The sequence below is a fragment of the Typopeltis vanoorti genome, chromosome 24 (genome assembly GCF_054136105.1).
Source record: "Typopeltis vanoorti isolate ZY-2024b chromosome 24, IOZ_Tvanoo_1.0, whole genome shotgun sequence".
Classification (NCBI taxonomy): Eukaryota; Metazoa; Arthropoda; class Arachnida; order Uropygi; family Thelyphonidae; genus Typopeltis; species Typopeltis vanoorti.
Window position 1 is genome coordinate 75,134,272 of NC_143572.1, and position 20,513 is coordinate 75,154,784.

The window sequence follows — 20,513 nt, forward strand, 5'->3', positions numbered from 1 at the left end:
AATCAGGCTTTCTCAAATCTGGGTAAGGTTGCAGAGAAGGTCATCCCCTCACGACTCCAAACTTCAGTAAATGACCTAAACATCCTCCCTAAAGAACAGTTTGGTTTCAGGCAACACCATAGTACTACCCAGCAAATCCACAGAATTGTGGAATACATCACCACCAGCTACAACTGGCACCAGTGCACAGGCGCTGTTTTCCTAGACTTATCCAAAGCATTTGACAAAATCTGGCATTTTGGACTCCTGCACAAACTTATCTCGCCGGTACCTCACTAAAAATGGTTCACTTAATCCATTCATATCTTCAGAATAGAACAATGCAAGTAAAAATCAATGGTTCTACATCCTCCCAGCGCCACATCTTTGCTGGAGTGCCGCAGGGATCTCTACTGGCTCCATTGCTGTTCTCTATATACATGTCAGACATCCCACACAATCCGATGACTTCCACTTTGGCCCTGTATGCGGAAAATACAGCAATACTAACCAGATCTCTCAAACCCCATTTAATTACCAGAAAGCTTCAAGAAAACATTCTAAAGCTGGAGGGTTGGTTCTCTAAGTGGAGATTGGAAATCAAACCCCAGAAAAGCTCAGCCATTCTTTTCTCAAAAAGGCCATTGTCTCCTGTAGGAGATGTGTTACTATTCAATACTAAAATTCCCTGGGAGACAGAAACAAATTACCTGGGTGTGATTCTCGACAAAAAGCTATCTTTCAATCAGCACACTAAGTCTGCGTGCACAAAGGCATCTAAAGCCATAGCTCAGATCTATCCGCTAATTAATAGAAATAGCAAGCTCAGCAACAAGCTCAGAATCAAATTGCAACTATACCTGATGACAATTCATCCTATAATCACCTATGCCTCTCCAGCCTGGAGCCACACCTCTAATACTAACATTATCAAAATACAGCGAGTGCAGAACAAGTGGTTGAGAATGATTCTGAACGCCGCGTGGTATGTTCGAAACAATCAACTCCACAGAGACACAAATATTCTCTATATTTTCTCTTTTCTGCTGTCCTTAGCATCCACACATCCCAACGATTTGGTTCAGCAAGCTGCAGCATGCGATCCAACGGACATATGCAAATATAGAAGACCAAAAGCTATATTAGCCTCCTTTAGTGATGCATAATCTCCATGCCCTTTCAGGGCGAGCAATCTGCTCATAAATTTTACCTTCACTGTAACCACAACAGATAGCGGGGAATATGAAAAGCATCTTGCTTCACCCCTAAAGTCATAAATGTCAATTGTCAATCAACCGTGGTATTTAGGGTCTAGGTACTCACTGAGGATACCTCAAAAAAGGTTGAAACCGGTCTGGGTAGTGACCCCACCCATAATGCATTGCAGTATATATCTTCTAGTGAGATGTGCTTTACATTATGGGAAAATACTAAGAATAGTGATCAGAGCTTTACCCACCTTTACAATGAGTTGCCCTGGTGTTGTAACATCTTTAGACTTGAACTTTGTTTCAGGCGCAAACTTAATTGTTTGCATACTTGGGATTAGGAGTTAAAATAACCAAGTTTATAAAATAACTTAGCTATCCTAATATACAATATCCCCAAGGTAAAAAATTGATTATATATATATATATATACACACACACACCTGTCTAGCTTTAGTCACCGACTAGAGGAAAATTTTCTAAACCTTTTTTAGACCAGTTCTCGAGATAGTCGATCTCTGGCTAAGGAAAGCGGGTTTTTTCCCTCCCCTAAACTCAGGTTTTTCGTAACGTAAACTCAAAAAAATCGACCGTAGACCCACATTATTTCAGACATTAAATATATTGTGTTAGGGACCGCGAGATGGTGGCACTTGTTGAGCCGTCTCTCTTCGCTGCGTTCTGCTTAATTAGTGATAGCCTTGGGCCAGCTATTTTTGATTGGGTACCAGTGGAGATTAAACTACCCACTCAGTCTCCAAAAGTTAGATAGGGCTAAAACGGCCTCGCCTATTCCGTAAACGGGAATAAAAAGGCGTTAGCTGATTTTATATATATATATATATGTATATATATATATACAGTATAAATATATATAATTAATTATTTATTTTTTTGCTAACATGGAATCATAATGAATTTCCATCGGAAATTCAAAGTCCTTCCTATGGTCTCTAATGAAAATAATTATTGACATCTTATACTGGAGACACTAAAATTCTTCGAACGGCAAATTCTGTACATATTGCCTTTTGCAAAATTTTGCTTTAGTGATGATTAATTACAGCGATTAGAAAATAAATAAATAAACAATAATAATAATAGTTTAATAATAAAAGAAGTTTATTATTCTTCCTCCCTCCCAACAGCAGCATTTGCTTAAGTTGTTGTTGCATGATAAACTCTTAAATCTTTATGGCACGACGTTATCCATAAAAATGCCCTATATTTTCGAGATTTTGTCGACCGCCTCTTATTCAATTTTACACAGAGCCACAAAGCTCATTGATGTCACAAGTGACGATTTTTGCATTTTGCCATTAAAATTTCCTGTTTAAGCTGTTTTAAACTTTAATAACACAATATAATATATCCATACCATCATGTTTCGAAATCATAAGAAAAATCTATAATTCTCTTGGTATTTTAGCCATTGTTTATATTTTAAAACGATTTTTAAGTTTTTTGAATGTGTTAAAATGTTGGATTTCTCATATGAAGACTGCAAAAAAATACGTTGATTTTTTCAATCAACGTATATCTATAGACAATATGTCTATAGATTGTCTATAGACAATCTATAGACAAGATGCCATACAGATATTCCTCCATAATCACAAATGTCATTTTTTTCAGCCCTTTCATGCTCTTACAAAAGCCCTTATGGATATTTTGTTCCCTTCTCCCCCTTTTTTTCCCCTGTCTGACTGCTCCTTTTACGGAAGATTTAGTAGAAATTTTATTCTCTCTTTTCTACATTCAATGGTTTTTCGTCTGCCTCAGAATTCATTTTCAAATAGTATTTTTTTATAAGGAACCTGCTATTTTTCAAATAGTTATTCTTTTGTTTTCATAAATAAAATAGCAACATAAATAGTTTCCTCTATCACAGATCTTTTTATGTAATAAATATGTCTACATATTTATTTTCTACTTAAATGCTGCACTATTGCCGCTTCGAAACATTGCACAATCTCTTCAGGTTGTCTCTGACTTCGGAAAGGCGGTGTTCAACGTTATCGGCTTTTTTCTGGTGTTTGTACCGAAGGGCAAGGCTGTTTCCATTCAGACGCCGTACGCGCGCACAAACACAAACACACACACTACAGTCACTCTTTCTGTTGGTTACCATGGCTTTGGGAGCAAGACATTTTAAGAGTTTGTGGGACAACTGTTACGTTAGAATTGTTTCTAAGGGGCTTTCATCTTGCAGGCATGCTTTGAAGTTCGACAGGTACATCTGTACCGGAGTAACAAAAGTGCGTCACCATCCTTATCATGGCTTAGGGTTAATGTCCACGAGAGGATTATCGTCTAGGAGTGTGTATAACCAGACTACGTGTTTTCGGGGTGCAAGTTTATTTTCCATAAACTATCTGAAAGAAAACGAAAACATCAAACAACCAGGTAGGATAACTAGTCTTTTTTTTATTTTTTTATAACTTTTTTAAATATATTTTTTTTTATTCAACCGTACTAAACACATAACACGGTTGTTTGCCAATTTCCACTTTCACTGATTCTTCTCATTTTTATTGCTCTTGTTTAGCGGTTGTGAGGTTTTGTTGATCTATTAAATTAATTTTCCCCAAATAATGTTTGATTTGTTTTGTTTTTTCCTTCTCGTTGCTGATACATGCTAATTCTAAAATGCCAGTGCCTTTTATGATAAATTAAATGTAGTGTAATATAATTTGGAGTATTAAAATAAACTAAAAATCAACTTACATTTATAGCGCAGAACTTGTGTATAGAGCTTAACTAGTTGATTACCTGTTGTGATTTCACAATCATTCCGAAATTTCTTCACCTACAACTCGTAAAGCTGATTATTATATACACACATATTGAAAAGGTTTTCAAAAGATCTTTTAGTTTATTTATTTTTTCGGAAATGTGTACCAAATCGTCATAAACGTTGTTTTTGCATTTTTTTTCATGCTGAATCAATATATAAATTTAGATAGGAATAATTACTATAGAAGGATTCGATACGGTGTTTGTGAAGGATGTTGCATTACACTGCAAAGTTTTTTTAGCTGAATGTAACGCGCGGATACCAAGTGTCGTGTCGTTATTCCTGTTAGCAGTTCGTAATGCCAAGAACAAGTGGGAAATTGTTTCCGTTAACGAATTCGATAATAAAAATAAAGCAGTAATAACAAAATTAACAGAATGTGAAAAAAAATAATAAAAATAATAATGAACATTGCACCCCCTCCCACCCGGAAAATATGCATTTCTTATTTACTCCCAAATAAAAGGTCAAATCGCATTTTACAGGAGTAAGTATTGGTAGTGTTGTGTGCAACCTTATTTTTCTTGGAATAAAATGTAAATAAACGACTACTCTGCAATCAACTGGCAATACAGGTTTTTATTATTCAATTAGCATTTGCGGTTACTGACTTACAACATTTATATTTTTTAGAAATTATAAGATCTATAAAGCTGGTTTTGTATGTACTAATGGGGAAAAAAAGTTAAAGGACGCGGGTAATTGTTTTGAAGAGCAATTTTTATATCATTACATCAATTTTCCTGTAGTCAGACTCATCGAGGGAGAGAGAGATTTTACATGAATTACAAATCATTGGTTTGTAAAAATAAGTCACCTATTCTTCATAATTTTAGGCACACATTCTTCAGATTGTCTTAAGTGATGACTGTGGTAATGGCAATTAAATGTTTAAATATAAATGAACCTATAAAAATAAATAATGTTTACCAGAAGTAGTAAGATGCATATTATCTAATCCTTAGCTTACTGACGTCATGTGTTGTTGATTGACACTATTTCCTAGCTAGTGGAATTTTCATAAAACATTTTATTACGTTATATATATGAATAAACGAGGAGCTTTATTATGTAAAGATTTGCTGTTTGCATTCGTATCTCATAGATAACCTACATATGTTGCTTTTTAAGTTGTTAAATCGATAATTATCTATTATAAAATTTTTCACTTATAGAAGGTGGTGGTTTGGGGGAGGGTATACTTAACTCTGCTATAAGTAGTTATGCTTTTAGGCACACATTCTTCCAATTGTCTTAGGTGACGAGTGTCATTTAATGGCAATTAAATGTTTAAATATAAATAAATATTGATTATCAAAAGTATTAATATCATATATCTAATCCTTAGCTTACCGATGTATGTTTAATATCCGTAAAATATTACTTAAAATACGTAATTGCTATTCCTTTTCGGAATCTCACGATCTAACCAAAAAGTAACCTCCACCCCACCACACACACACACAACTTAAGGCCCACTTACCAAAGTTTATTTTAAAGTTTGATTTGCCCTAAACATATTAATCATTTTAGGACAGTAACTTCAAATATTTTATATCATTTAATTTTTTTTTTCTTTGGAAAAATTAAAAGAATTAAGAATATGTTAGATATTAATCTCAATTTATAAATGTATCAGATTGTTTTGAACCTTTATTTGAAAAACTCTGGAGAGCTTCAGAAAATTTGAGTATCTAAAACAATTACTCTAAACTTGGATCATTCCAGAAAATACTGTATTTAACTTGAACTCTAACCAGTGGCCAGCAGGAGTCTACTCTATATCTAAGGCAAGTGCCTTTTGGAAGAACATTTCAGAAAATGTTTGTCAGTGAGTGCTAGATCGAATAAGATAGTCAGAAATCCAAGGAGTCCTTACTCATTGAGGGAGGCCCTGAACATCACGTCAAGAACTATCCAACATTTGTGCAGTATCTATCATACTTTGCTTCGGACTCATTCACAGTTATGGCACCCAGAACAGACGCTGGCAATCTATTTCACTCAATCAGTACTCTCCAAACTAAAAACCTAGTTCTAACACCCATGCTAACCACATGACAAAAGACATTTTCCATATAGAAATAGTGAAATGGCATATATCAGTATCATCATATTAAAAAAAAAAAAAAAAAAAAAAAACCTCTAGACTGGGAGATACACACCGCTGCATATGATGTTAACTCAACCGTACCCTAAACTGACTCAATGTGTCCACACTCAGGAAATGCATTCCACACACCAACTACTCTCCATGCAAAGAACCTTCTCACTTCTCTGCTCATTATACAATTTACAGCAATGCTTTCTTGTTCTACACCTCTCTCCCATTCTATGAAAAATCTCTGTAAACCTGATAACAACCCCCGACTAGCTTATATGTATAAATCATACCCCCCCTCCTTCTCCTATTCACAAGGCTTTGCAATTTACATCCTCTTAATCTGTCCTCGTACTCCATTCCAAAGACCACTGACCACTTTTGTGAATCTTCTCTGAACCCTTTCTAGCATATCATCACCATGAACACCTGGCAAGCAAATCTGTGCACACTAATCCATATTAGGCCTGATCAAGTCCTTGTCCAAAACCATTCCCTGATCTGTCATCTCCTCTATCTCCTTTAAAGTTTCCCCACTAAGTGTATATTTTGCATCCCATCGCTGCTTTCCAAATTTCAAAACATTATACTTTGCAACATTGAACTGGTAGTTCCAACAGTGGTGGCTCATGACTTGAAATTACTGGGGTGCTGCAACTTTCGAAACATACATACACACTGTAAGTACAGTGTATACGTGTTTGGATAAAATATCAAAATTACGGTAAAAATTTAAAAAAAAATTAAACATGAAAAAATATTGTTTATTATTGATAAAATTATACAGTTTGGTATAATTCAAAATTACTTAAAAATAAAATCCATTATCATAACCCCAATAATGTTCTAAAATAAAAACTACAACAAATGTTATGTCTTTAATTGTAATGTCCAAATATTTAAAGAGACAGAGTAAACATGACAAGCACTATGAACACTCTACTACTGCATATTAACAACAGTGGAACTGCGTGATAGACAGTGCCACATTAAGCTAATAGCTCGCATCTCGCTATGATGTGCATATGTTTGTGTGTGTAGAAAATACTAGCAATATGCTAGCAAATACTATCCTCTCACTACTCAATTAATACTGGGGTCCCACAAAGTTCTGTCCTCTCACCAACCCTCTTCCTGCTATATATCAGTGACCTACTGCAGTTGACCTCCAACCCAATACACAGTTTTGCAGACGACAGCACACTACACTCCTCGCTTGCATTTGATAAGCCTTACTCTTCACAACTCACCTCCAGTGATGCACTCAGGGAGGGGGGGGCCAAGGGGCCCTGGTCCCCCCCAAAGAAAAAGGAAAATAAAACACTAGAAAATTTTCCAAAAATCTTTTCCTAATTAAAATTCTTTATTTTTTTTATTTATGTTGTGTCGTGTCTTCTATTTCTATACTACTTATGAATTAGCGATCATTACAGATGCTCAGTCATAGGTCATATGTGATGCATAGTGTGTATTCTCAAAGCGGCTACTCAACTCGGGGGCTCCTCCCAAGATTAAATCCTGAGTGTGCTATTGCTCACCTCAACCTACAGAACATCAACCACCACCACCACCACCCTCAACTCCGATCTCCAAGCCATCCTACAATGGAGTTTGGATAACCTCATAAATTTCAATGCCAATAAAACCCAGTTCTGTACTATTTCCCACAAAAAAGAACCATTTTTGCCCAGTATCCTTTTTGACAATACCAAATTTCCAGACAATTTGAGATCTCGCTTCTTGGAATCACTCTCACATCAAACCTCTCCTCGCATAAACATATCACAACCATTGCATCCTCAGCCTCAAAAAAACTAGGATTTCTCTTTCACTCAAGATGTTACTTCACCCTCGAACAGCTACTAACATTATACAAATCCACCCAGCTATTGAATACTGCTTCCACATATGGGGTAAGGCACCTAAAAGCTCTCTCAAAATGCTCGATTCAATACAGAGGAGAGCAATTAGACTTATCAATGATCCATCCCTTACCAACTCTTTTCTCCCCACTTTCACATACATGTATGGTCTCTGCAGTATGTATATTCTACAAATATTTCCATGGGAAATGCTCATCCAAAATAACATCAATAATTCCTCCATTTAGTACAATGCTCATTGGAACATATGCAGCTGCTGCAACATCCCTTCACAGTACACCTAGAAACAAACAGAACAAGTTTCTTTTCCTCTTCCTTCATCCCTGCAACTGCTGCACTGTGGAACAGTCTCCCACCTGCTGTGTTTCCCTAGGAATACAATTTAAAGTAATTCAAATCAAATGTAAACAAATTCCTCCTTTCCCAACCCACTACCCATACACTGTACTAATGTACTATGGGTTGGCCAACCAACCTCCTGTGTATGGGCTCAACATAAAAAAAAAAAATATATATAACAGTGCTGCTAGCGTCCTTTGTCCTCCTAAGTGCTACAAGATGGATTTTTATTATTTTTTATACAAAATAAGAGAATTGTATAGGATTGTTGATGATAAAATTAAATATTATAAGCAATTATAAAAAAATTAATAAATATATTTATATATCTAGAAAAATTGGAGGTGCTGCAGTTCCACAGTCCCTATGCATGAGCTGCTCCTGAGTTCCAATAATCTGCTCATTCATACAATCTATTCAAGTCCTCCTGTAAGGCCAGTTACATCTGCTTGACTTTGCATTGCTCTTCCCAATTTTGCATGGCAGCTGTTTATCGCTACTTAAACACATCCCAATATCATTAATAAAATTGAACAATGGTCTCAAAACTGATCCCTATGGCACACCATTAGTGACTTTTCTCTTTTGGGATACTGCACCCCCATTTACAATTTTCTGATACCAAGACATGTGTAGGAAGTTTTTTTGCTAGTTCAGAAAGTAAATACTTTATGAATTTATATTTTGTACTGTACCCTGAGCATGAGTCGACAAAAGTATGCACATGAATAACATCACTTAGCCTACTTGTATAGAGGCACTTGACATTTTTCATTAGCATGGCAATATACTCTTCCAAAAGGCTGTGCATTGTTACTCTCATCTTCATCAAATTCTTGATATTTACCTTCAAGTGGTGTACAGGATATGATAGTACTACATGAATAATTTACATCGTTACTAACTTCCTATCTACAATTTTCCTCCAAATCAGTCTGTTACCTGTCAAGACTCCAACATTATCAGATCTTATATTTCTATCTTCTAAGGTACTTTTTACTGTATCAATCCACCTATATCTTGCTAATCTTTCCTCTCCGATTCTGTTTAAGTGACCATAAAAATATAAAATTAATGACAGAAAATCTCACGTAAAAAGATTTTTTTAATAGTATAATTAAAAGTCATAAAAGGCATCTTCAGTACATGTTAAGCTGAAATTAAACAATAAACAATTCCAAAATCGCCACCTAAGTAGCTAGTGTAAGATAACTAAAAAAGGTCAATAAAATTTCCTAACAAAAAAAAAAATATATATTTTGCATGCGTCCTCACATCACCATCCAGCGCAAAAGTTGGGTATTATATCAACTCTTGCGAATCGTGCAAGATCTGTACTGTCAAATGAAGAAGAACTAAAAAAAGAACTACAACATCTTAAATGGACCTTTAAAAACAATGGCTACTCTTTAAAAAGTATTAACAACCAATTATCCCACCGTCAACGTAGAGACACAGGACGACTCCAAAGGTCATATCGTCTTGCCATATATCACACACTATCCAAAAAGCTGAGTAGAATCCTAAAGCAGTTTAACATACAAACGTGCTTCTCGACTCTGCCAAAAATAAGATCACATTTCAACAACTATAAACAATCTCAAAACTTTCTACAATTCCCAGGTGTATACAAGGTCACATGTGAGTGCGGAAAGCCTTACTATGGGCAAACGGAGAAATCTATCCTACTGCGTCTCGAGGAGCACCAGAGAGACATTGCTTATAAGAGAACCAGAGCAACTGCTCTGTCGGGCCATGTCCTGTTTTCAATAAATACGAACAACGAAAGCAGCCAACATGAGATAAATTGGACATCAACTTCAAACCTACACATTTGCCATGATGAGGTGGAACGCCGCATTGTGGAGTCAAAAGAAATCACCTTAGACCCGCTTCATATGAACAATAATCTCAGCTATAATTTGCCTGACTCTTTCAGCTCTACTATCAGAAACTGGAGATCGCGTGGTTCCACACACACACACGTGTACAACAATAGAACTTTAACACGGACTATAGCTCAAGTTCATAATAACTGTAATTCACAGTCGAATATTATGACTTTATAATTGTATAGTTTTAGAGTGTCTCAATGTTATTTTCAGTGTCTTTTAATATCTTTCTATGTTCTTAACGCCTGATGAAGTCAATCTCGACGAAACATGTTGCGTTTTCAAATAAATCTCATTTTGTTATAATTCTCGGGTTTTAAGTCAGTTAATATATATATATATATATATATATATACAATAAAAAGTTAGGAAAGATTATCTGATTTGTAAAGTACTATCTCCCATAAAGGGGAGATCTGTTTAAGTTAGGAGAGTAGAGTAAAGTATCACATTTTTCTTTATAAAGCCGTTCTATGAGGAACCGACTTTTGTGAAGGACTCTTGTCTTTTTTCAATGGACTCTATGTCTGGTTAAGATGGCATGTTCTGCAAGTCCAGACTGTTCAGGTTTAAGGTACTGAATATAAGATTGGTGTTCTTCTAGTCGAATAGAGGCAAATCTTCCTGTTTGTCTGAAATAAGATAATCCACAAGAACAAGGAATCTGGTAGACACTTGGATAATTAAGATGTGGAAGCTTGTCCTTAGGAGAAGTAAGAAAGGTGGAGATTTTTCTGACTGGTCAAAAGGCAACAAAAATATTCAGTGGTTTTAAAACTTTTGCTATACGTTCACTAATGCCGTGTACATAAGGGATAGGAATGCGTGTTATTTTTTCTGTATTTGAAGAGGAAGACATATTAAAACTACTTAAAGCTCTTTTGATGAAGGAATTCTTGTATCCATTAGATAGAAAGGAAGGAGTACTATATTGCAGTTCTTTCTGTAAGAGATCATCTGAAGAACAAAAAGAGTTGGCCTGATGAACCAGTGTTTTAATAGTCCCTGCCTTTTGACTGGGATGGTGATGAGATTCAGCATGGATATAATGGCCAGTATGAGGCTTCTTTCTATAGACTGAAAAATGTAGGTTACCATCTGGTTGGCAAAGAATTAGAAGATCTAACTGCTTATTTGATTCTATTTCAAGGGTAAACTGGATTCTTGGATGAATCCAGTTTACAGAATGCATTTAATTTAGTGAGAAACTGTTGAAGTTCAGAAGAGCCATTCCAAATAGCAAAAATGTCATCGACATATCCAAACCAATGAGTAGGTCTGGGAGAAATGTTGTCAAAGATACGTTTTTTGAAATGTTCCATAAGAAGTTGGAGATAGCAGGAGAAAGAGCATTGCCCATTGCTGTTCCTTCAGTTTGTTGATATAACTTATTTTTAAAGGAAAAATAGCCAGAATGTATTACAAAAGCAAATATTTTTACAATGTCTGAAGGAAATTCCTGTTGCAATAATTTAATGCTTTCAGATAAAGGAACATTTGTAAATAAAGAAACAACATCTAAACTGATCATGATATCAGAAACGTCCAAATGAAGATCTGAAATTTTATTTTTGAAATCTAAAGTATTTTTTATATAAGTATCAGTTCTTCTAGTTGAGGAAGTGAGTAAATTTGATAAAAATTTTGAAATTTTGTAAATGGGACAACCTATACAATTTCAAAATTTTTTTTTGTTAGGAAATTTCATTGACCTTTTTAGCTATCTTACACTAGCTACTTAGGTGGTGCGTTTTGGAATTGTCAGTTAGTGTTTAATTTCAGCTTAACATGTACTGAAGATGCCTGTGACACAGGCGAAAATTATACTATTAAAAAAAATCTTTTTACATGAGATTTTCAGTCATTAATTTTGTATTTATATGTCTACTCACAATATTCCCTTACTAAGAGTTAAGTGACCATACCACCTGAGATTAGCTCTGCTAACGCATTCCTGAATACTGACAATGTCAAGTTATTTCCTAATATCCTCGTTTTTATTATGATATTGTCATTGATGCCATCTGTTCATGCCACTAATCGTTCTCAGTACTCTCATATCTGCAGTCCCTAGTCCTTGGTCAAGTGTTTTACTTCTGACTCGGCTCTCAGATCCGTAAGTTAAAATTGGTTTGAACACTATATTGTATACAGCTTTAGTGTTTTGACTAATTTCTCTCTTATTCCATATCAATTTATTCAGTTGACTTCCTACCTTACCAGCTTTGTTGATTCTGTTGTCTATTTCCATATTTAATTTACCATGTTCACTAAAGATCATGCATAAATAGTTGAAATGTTTTTCTTGTTCTATAGGATCTCCATTCACAATACAGTTGATATTTTCAATGCTTCTGCCTATTGTCTTTGTCTTGTTACTGCTGACCTTCATATAATATCTATTACAACAGTTCAATTTAGTCAGGGAATCTTGCAGAATTGTAGCAGATTTATTTTGAAGTATAACATCATCTGCATAAAGCAAAGAGCTGAGATTAACATCTCCAATTTTGATATCAGGTTTAATACCACTTTCCTTCATAATGTGGTCCATATAGATAATGAATAATACAGAGGACAATGTACAACCATGTCTGACACCAGATTTAACTAAGTATTGCTTGATATAATGCCCCATTGACACCATATAACTGTAGCATATTGAATAGCTTCTCTCTTGGCACCTTGTCATATTCCTTGACCAGATCTACAAAACTTAAATACAGATCTTTGTTATATTCCCATGATTTCTCAACTATTTGTCGTAAAGTAAAAATCTGATCTTGACAGCCACCATTTGGCCTGAATCCAGCTTATTCTTTACTAAGCTTCTCTTCCACAAGCCTCCGTAGCGCATTGGAAGAAAGACGGTACATTGCGTATTTCGATTGGAATAGGCCTAAGTTCAATTCTCGTCATGATGGGAGGAATCTTTATCCGAACAATTTCAATCGAAGGAGAGGTAGCAGGGTTTTTTCTCCCGGAATCTCAGATTTTTCATCCTGCATACAGAAAAATCGGCCCTTCAGAACACACGCAATTTACCGACAAAAAATGGTAGTTGTTGTGGTGGTGGAGGTGGGCGGTAGATGGCATTGATGGAGATTATTCATAGTAGAGGTTTGATGTAGTGGTTGTGGCAGTTGGAGGTGTCCTTCCACGATGAGGCTTCAGCCTCCTTGGAGGTATCAGGAATAATAATAATATATCTTACCAGGAACACTCAGTAGAGAAATACCTCTGTGATTCTTATATTCTGTTTTATTTCCCTTTTTATATGTGGGTACTATGAAGTTCTGCTGCAATCATCCGGAATTCATCTTTCTGTCCAGGCTTTCTGAACTATGCAGAGGGCCTGGACAGAGGGATGTACGACTTTTATACATCCATACTTGAGCATTTCTGGTCGAATATCATCTAGTCCTGCTACCTTTCCACATTTCAGACTTTTGATGGCTTTTTCTACTTCAAGTATGGATATGTATTCCTGATTGCATGCCTGGTCAGTGTTTTTTACCACTGTGCTGTCATTACTGCTTGTTTCATTTAGGAATTTTTCAAAGTAATTAATCTATACCTCAAGGATATCTATTTCTCCCATTTTCATGTCACCTTTATCATCTCTAATTCCTTTTACAGCATCTTTCCTCCATTTCTGAGCTTCTTCAACAACCTCCAGAATACCTTGCCATTTTCTTGATATTTATTTTCTATGTTCTTACCAAAGTCTTCCCATGACTTTTGTTTAGCTAGTTTTACAGTGTTTAGCTTTCATACATTTGTCTCTGTATTCTCTAAGAGCACAAGCTGACTTATTTGTCAGGAACTTTTGATATGCTTTCTTCTTTTTTTTTCACTGCCTGTTTAACTTCCTGTGTCCACCATGGAGTTCTGATTTTTCTATCCTTACAGACAACCTCAACACATGCATCTCTGGCTGAATGAATCAGTGTTTTCTTCAGTGCTTGCCACTGAATCTCCAAGGTTTGGTTCCTGTTCTCAAACTCTTTCATTTTTTCTTGAATGATGTTTGTGTATTTTAGTCTACAGTTCACATCTGAGAGCTGCTCATTACTGCTTTTTTCATTTAGGAATTTTTCGAAGTAATTACTCTATACCTATTTGCTTTAAAACTTTCTTACATGTTCTTTTTAATATGAAATTTAATTTTATCATGCTCAAGACTAAATGGTGATCACTTCCAATTTGAAATCCTCTGTACACTGGTATCCTGCATCAGGGATAAAATATCACTATCAACATTAATATAGTTAATGAGACTTTTCTTATTCCTTGCCTCTTCTCTCCATGTGAATTTGTGCACATTTTTATGTTGGAACATGGTGTTAGTAATAACCAGTCTATGTCCTGAGCAGAAATCCAACAGGTATTTGCCATTATTATTAGCTTTGCTCTTTTCTCCAAATTTTCCCAAAATATTTTTATATGTCGGACAATCATTTCCTACTCTGCTATTTAGATCCCCAACAAGGACCAACTTTTCCTTTTTCATTGTGTTAGTTGCTTTTTCTAAAGCATCAAAATATTCTTCCACTTCTAGAACCTTCTGTTGGACCATAGGCACAAATAAGTCTCATTGTCCAGTTCCCCATTCTCATATTTGCCCACATCACTCTACTTGAGACTGCTTGCCATTTAAGAAGATTGGGCTCATATTTATTGCACAGAAAGACCTCGTCAGTTTTTGCCTTTTTTGTTTCAGTCAGCTCTATTATGTCGATCTGGTACTTATCAAATTCCTTGGCTAGTTCCATTTCTTTGCCATTCAGGCTTTTTATGTTGATAGTACTGATCTTGAACTTGAAGCCATCATGAAATACTGTTATGTTGTAACATCATCCTGTAATTTGGTTTAAGCAAATAAGAATATAATTTGGTCGGCTAAATCCCAAATTGCCAGCCCATCCTCGTTCGTTCAGTATCCAGGTAGATACCCAACATGGTGTACCACGAGAAGGTGAAGATTGAACATTAGGTCAGAAGCCATGGTCGGTTCTCCACATTCCTTTAAAGGCTATGTGGAGGTCTCCTCTCAGTTATACAGCTTTGACCATTGTTACTATTGAAGTGCAAATGAGCATGTGTGAAAGTACCTTTTTTGATGTGAGTAAGAATGGTAATGATCAAAGAAAGCAGTTTCTCAGGTCTAAAATCTGAAATGATCAGTTATTTAATAGACAGAAGTTACCTGTGGTTCTGACAGTATTGTAATTAATGGATGCTAATTCATGTATATTTGTCCAAAATTTACATCAGAGATACTTGGTTGACAGAAGAGTATATAGTTGCACATAGACAATTGTTAAAGGGCATTGTATTTCTTTTGGAAGATAAAACAGTATGTAGGAAAGGGATATTGTTATGTTGTTATTCTTACTATTACACAACACCTGCAAGGAATCCAAAGACTCATTGAGGGAGGGCACTTATTCTACAACTCTCCGTATTCACCACTTAATCCACTACACGGAACTGCCATTCCCATCATCATCTTTACCAGTGGTGGCGAACCTTTTTATGTGAGTGTGACAAAAATTTACCAATCGATTTGCTGACGTGCCATGCAATTTTTAATAGGAGAAAAATTAATCTAACTTAAGTAATTTATTTATTTTTTTATATTATGTATATTTATTTATAAAATTTATTTATAATTTTATAAATAATATTTTATCATCATCATCATCAAATTGCTGCCATGTACCCTCAAGGGGTGTACAAGATATGATAGTACTACATGAAAAAATTACGTCATTACTAACATCCTATCTACAATTTTCCTCCAAATCAGTCTGTTACTTGTCAAGACTCCAACATTATCAGATCTTATATTTCTATCGTCTAAGGCACTTTGTACCGTAAGTACAAAGTGCCTTAGACGATAGATTTTATTTATTTTATTTATAATATTTATTTATATATAAATTTATAATGTTATTCAGTGTAAAATTGATTATTCATCATCATCAAATTCCTGCCATTGTACCCTCAAGAGGTGTACAGGATATGATAGTACTACATGAAAAAAAAATTACATCATTACTAACTTCCTGTCTACAATTTTCCTCCAAATCAGTCTGTTACTTGTCAAGACTCCAACATTATCAGATCTTATATTTCTATCATCTAAGGCACTTTGTATTGTATCAATCCACCTATATCTTGGTCTTCCTCTGGGTCGTTTTGCTGCCAACCTGGCAGAGAACACTTGTTTTGCTAATCTTTCCTCGCCCATTCTGTTTAAGTGACCATACCACCTGAGATTAACTCTGCTAACGCATTCCTGGATGCTGACAATGTCAAGTTCTTTCTTAATATCCTGGTTTTTAATATGATATTGCCATTGATGCCATCTGTTCATGCTTATAATCTTTCTCAGGACTCTCATATCTGCGGTTTCTAGTCTTTGGTCAAGTGTTTTATTTCTGACCCAGCTCTCAGATCCATAAGTTAAAAGTGGTTTGAACACTGTCTTGTATACAGCTAATTTAGTGTTCCGACTAATTTCTCTCTTATTCCATATGAATTTATTCAATTGACTTCCCACCATACCAGCTTTGCTGATTCTGTTGTCTCTTTCTATATTTAATTTACCATCTTCACTAAAAATCGTGTCTAAGTAGCTGAAATGTTTTACTTGTTCCACAGGTTCTCCATTCACAACACAGTTGACATTTTCAATGATTCTGCTTATTTTCATTGTCTTTGCCTTTTTTATTGCTGACCTTCATACCATATCTATTACAACAGATATTCAATTTAGTCAGAGAATCTTGCAGACTTGTAGCGGATTTATTTAGAAGTATAACATCATCTGCATAAAGCAAAGAGGTGACATTAACATCTCCAATTTTGATATCATGTTTAATACCACTTTCCTTCATAATGTGATCCATATAGATAATGAATAACAGAGGGAATAATGTACATCCTTGCCTCACACCAGATTTAACATTAAACCATCTTCCTGTACTTCCTTCAATTCTAACTGCTGATTTACAACTCAAATAAAGACTACGTATTGCTTGATATAATGCTCCATTCACACCATATAACTGCAGCGTATTGAATAGCTTCTCTCTTGGCACCTTGTCATATGCCTTTTCCAAATCGACAAAACATAAATACAGATCTTTGTTATATTTCCATTCTTTCTCGACTATTTGTCGTAAAGTGAAGATCTGATCCTGACGGCCTCTATTTGGCCTGAATCCAGCTTGTTCTTCACCAAGCTTTTCTTCCACAGTTCTTCTCAACCGTTTCTTTCTCAAGTATACTTGCATAGATCTTGCCAGGATCGCTCAGTAGGGAAATACTTCTGTAATTCTCACATTCAGTTTTATTTCCCTTTTTTTATATGTAGGTACTATGAGAGCTCTACTCCAATCATCAGGGAATTCGTCCCTCTGTCCAGGCTTTCAGAACTATGCAGTGCAGTCACTGTAAGACTGTTATACCACCATATTTCAGCATTTCTGGTCGAATATCATCTACTCCAGCTGCCTTTCCACATTTCAAGGCTTTGATTGCTTTTTCTACTTCAAGTATGGATATGTATTCCTGACTGCATGCCTGGTCCCGGTTTTTTACCACTGTGCTGTCATCACTGCTTGTTTCATTTAGCAGTTTTTCAAAGTAATTACTCCATACTTCAAGGATATCCTTTTCTCCCATTTTCATGTCACCTTTATCATCTCTAACTCCTTTTACAGCACTCTTTCCTCCATTCCTAAGTTTCTTCAACAACCTCCAGAATATTTTGCCACCTTCTTGATATTTATTTTCTGTATTCTTGCCAAAGTCCTCCCATGACTTTTGTTTAGCTAGTTTTACACAGTGTTTAGCATTCTTGCATTTGTCTCTATATTCTCTAAGAGCACAAGCTGACTTATTTGACAGGAACTTTTGATATGCTTTCTTCTTTTCCTTCACTGCCCTCTTTAACTTTCTGTGTCCACGAGGGAGTTCTGATTTTTTTATCCTTGAAGATAACCTCACCACATGCCTCTCTGGCAGAATCAATCAATGTTTTCTTCAGAGTTTGCCACTGAATCTCCAAGGTTTGATTCCTGTTCTCAAACTCTTTCATTTTTTCTTCAATAATCTTTGTGTATTTTAGTCTACAGTTCACATCTGAGAGCTGCTCAACTTTTATTCACTTTAAAACTTTCTTACATGTTATTCTTTTCAATATGAAATTCAATTTTATCCTGCTCAAGACTAAATAGTGATCACTTCCAATTTCAAATCCTCTGTACACTCTGGTGTCCTGCACCAGGGAGAAAACATCATTATCAACAATAATATAGTCAATGAGACTTTTCTTATTCCTTGCCTCTTCTCTCCATGTGAATTTGTGCACATTTTTATGTTGGAACATGGTGTTAGTAATAACCAATCCATGTCCTGAGCAGAAATCCAACAGATATTTGCCATTATTATTAGCTTTGCTCTTTTCTCCAAATTTTCCCAAAATATTTTTGTATATCTCGCAATCATTTCCTACTCTGCTATTGAGATCCCCAACAAGGACCAACTTTTCCTTTTTCATTTTAAAGAAAGGGGTGACCTGCAGGCACACGAACGGTATAAAGTACAGGCCAGAAGGGTAACGAGTGTGGTAAAAACAGCAAAAGCCGATTATGAAAGGAAACTAGCTATGCAAGCAAAAGAGAATCCCAAACAGTTCTTTCAATATGCTGCAAGCAAGAAAAAAACTGTACATGGCAAAATGATTTTAAGGAATGACGATGGTAAAGAGTTCACTGAACCAGTCGATATAGTGGAGTTACTGAGTGCGCACTTTGCAAAAGTATATCATCCAGGTGGTGACGTTGAAAAAATGAAGGAACCATTAGTTTATATGGGAATTGTGATGAATGAAGTGGAGGTGAATAGTCTATTACAGAACCTTAATGTGAACACATCTGTGGGATTGGATGGTATACCGGCACGGGTCTTGCGTGAAGCGGCTAAAGAATTATCAGTGTCCCTGACCATGTTGTTTAATCTGAGTCTCGGGTCTGGCTTAGTCCCGAAGGCGTGGAAGGAGGGGAAAATAGTTTCACTGCATAAAGGAGGATCCAAGACTATGGTTGCAAATTACCGACTGATCAGCATATCAGGAGTCGTTGTCAAGGTCTTGGAGAAAGTAGTCAAGGGAAAAATACAGGAATGGATTGATGAAAATGAGATACTGTACAGGGGACAGCATGGCTTTGTGAAGGGTAGATCATGCCTCAGTAACTTGCTCAAGTTTTATAACTAGTTGACGGCTGAACTGGATAAGGGAAATGGGTTTACAGTGATACTGCTGAACCTGGCAAAGGCGTTTGACAGGATACCACATGGAATTCTAATCCGTAAACTACAACATATGGGAATGGATATAGGGTTGGTGAGATGGATAGCTGGGTGGTTGATGGAGAGATATCAAAGAGTAGTTTATTCAGGAGTAGAGTCCAAAAAACAGCCTGTGACTAGTGGTGTGCCACAAGGTTCTGTTCTTGGACCACTGCTGTTTAATCTGTTCATTAACGATATAGGGAAGGGTCTAAGTGGGACAGTTCATTTGTTCGCTGATGATGCAAAGTTGGGTAGGGCGATAGTGAATACAGAAGATGTCAAAGTCTTGCAAGATGACTTAGATAGATTGGAGTTCTGGACTAAGGAGAATGGATGTCAATTTAATGTGACAAAATGTAAGGTTATGCATTTCGGAGTGAAAAGATTAGCAGCAGTATACCACATTGGTGGAACTGTACTCCAAGAGATTGATGAGGCCAGGGACTTGGGAGTGTTGGTGGATAGGGAGATGAAGTTTAGGGGGCACATTGCGAAAGTAGCTAAATCAGCTGATCAACTCACTTGGTTGTTGAAAAATACCTTGACGAGCAGAGAAAAACAAGTTATTGTACCTCTGTACCGAGCCCTGATAAGACCTCATCTCGACTACTGTGCCCAGATTTGGTCACCTCGGTTCCTTCTTGATGGGGAGGAGGTTGAGAGGATCCAGAGGCGAGAGGCGAGTATTTATTGCTCAGAAAGATCTCGCCAGTTTTCGTATTTTTTGTTTCAGTCACCCCTATTATATCGATCTGGTACTTATCTAATTCCTCAGCTAGCTCCATTTCTTTGCCATTCAGGCTTCTTACGTTGATAGTACCGATCTTTAACTAAGATGATAGCAGGTCTATGGAATGAACCATATGAGAACAGGTTGAAGATTTGTGGGTTGCAGAAACTAGTTGATAGGCGGAAAAGGGGAGATATGATTGAGACATTCAAATTGCT

The 20,513-nt window shown here is 36.0% G+C and overlaps 1 protein-coding gene across 1 annotated transcript in view; it reads left to right on the forward strand.

Moving 5' to 3' along the window:
• Nucleotides 1-3,181: 3,181 nt before the first annotated feature.
• The window catches only part of LOC150093412 (uncharacterized), a 76,286-nt gene continuing 58,954 nt past the window's right edge, over nucleotides 3,182-20,513 (forward strand). The window contains exon 1 of the mRNA XM_090413445.1: nucleotides 3,182-3,593. Coding sequence (XP_090269571.1) covers nucleotides 3,317-3,593 — 277 coding nt within the window. The 5' untranslated portion in view covers nucleotides 3,182-3,316. The remainder of the gene's footprint in view (nucleotides 3,594-20,513) is intronic.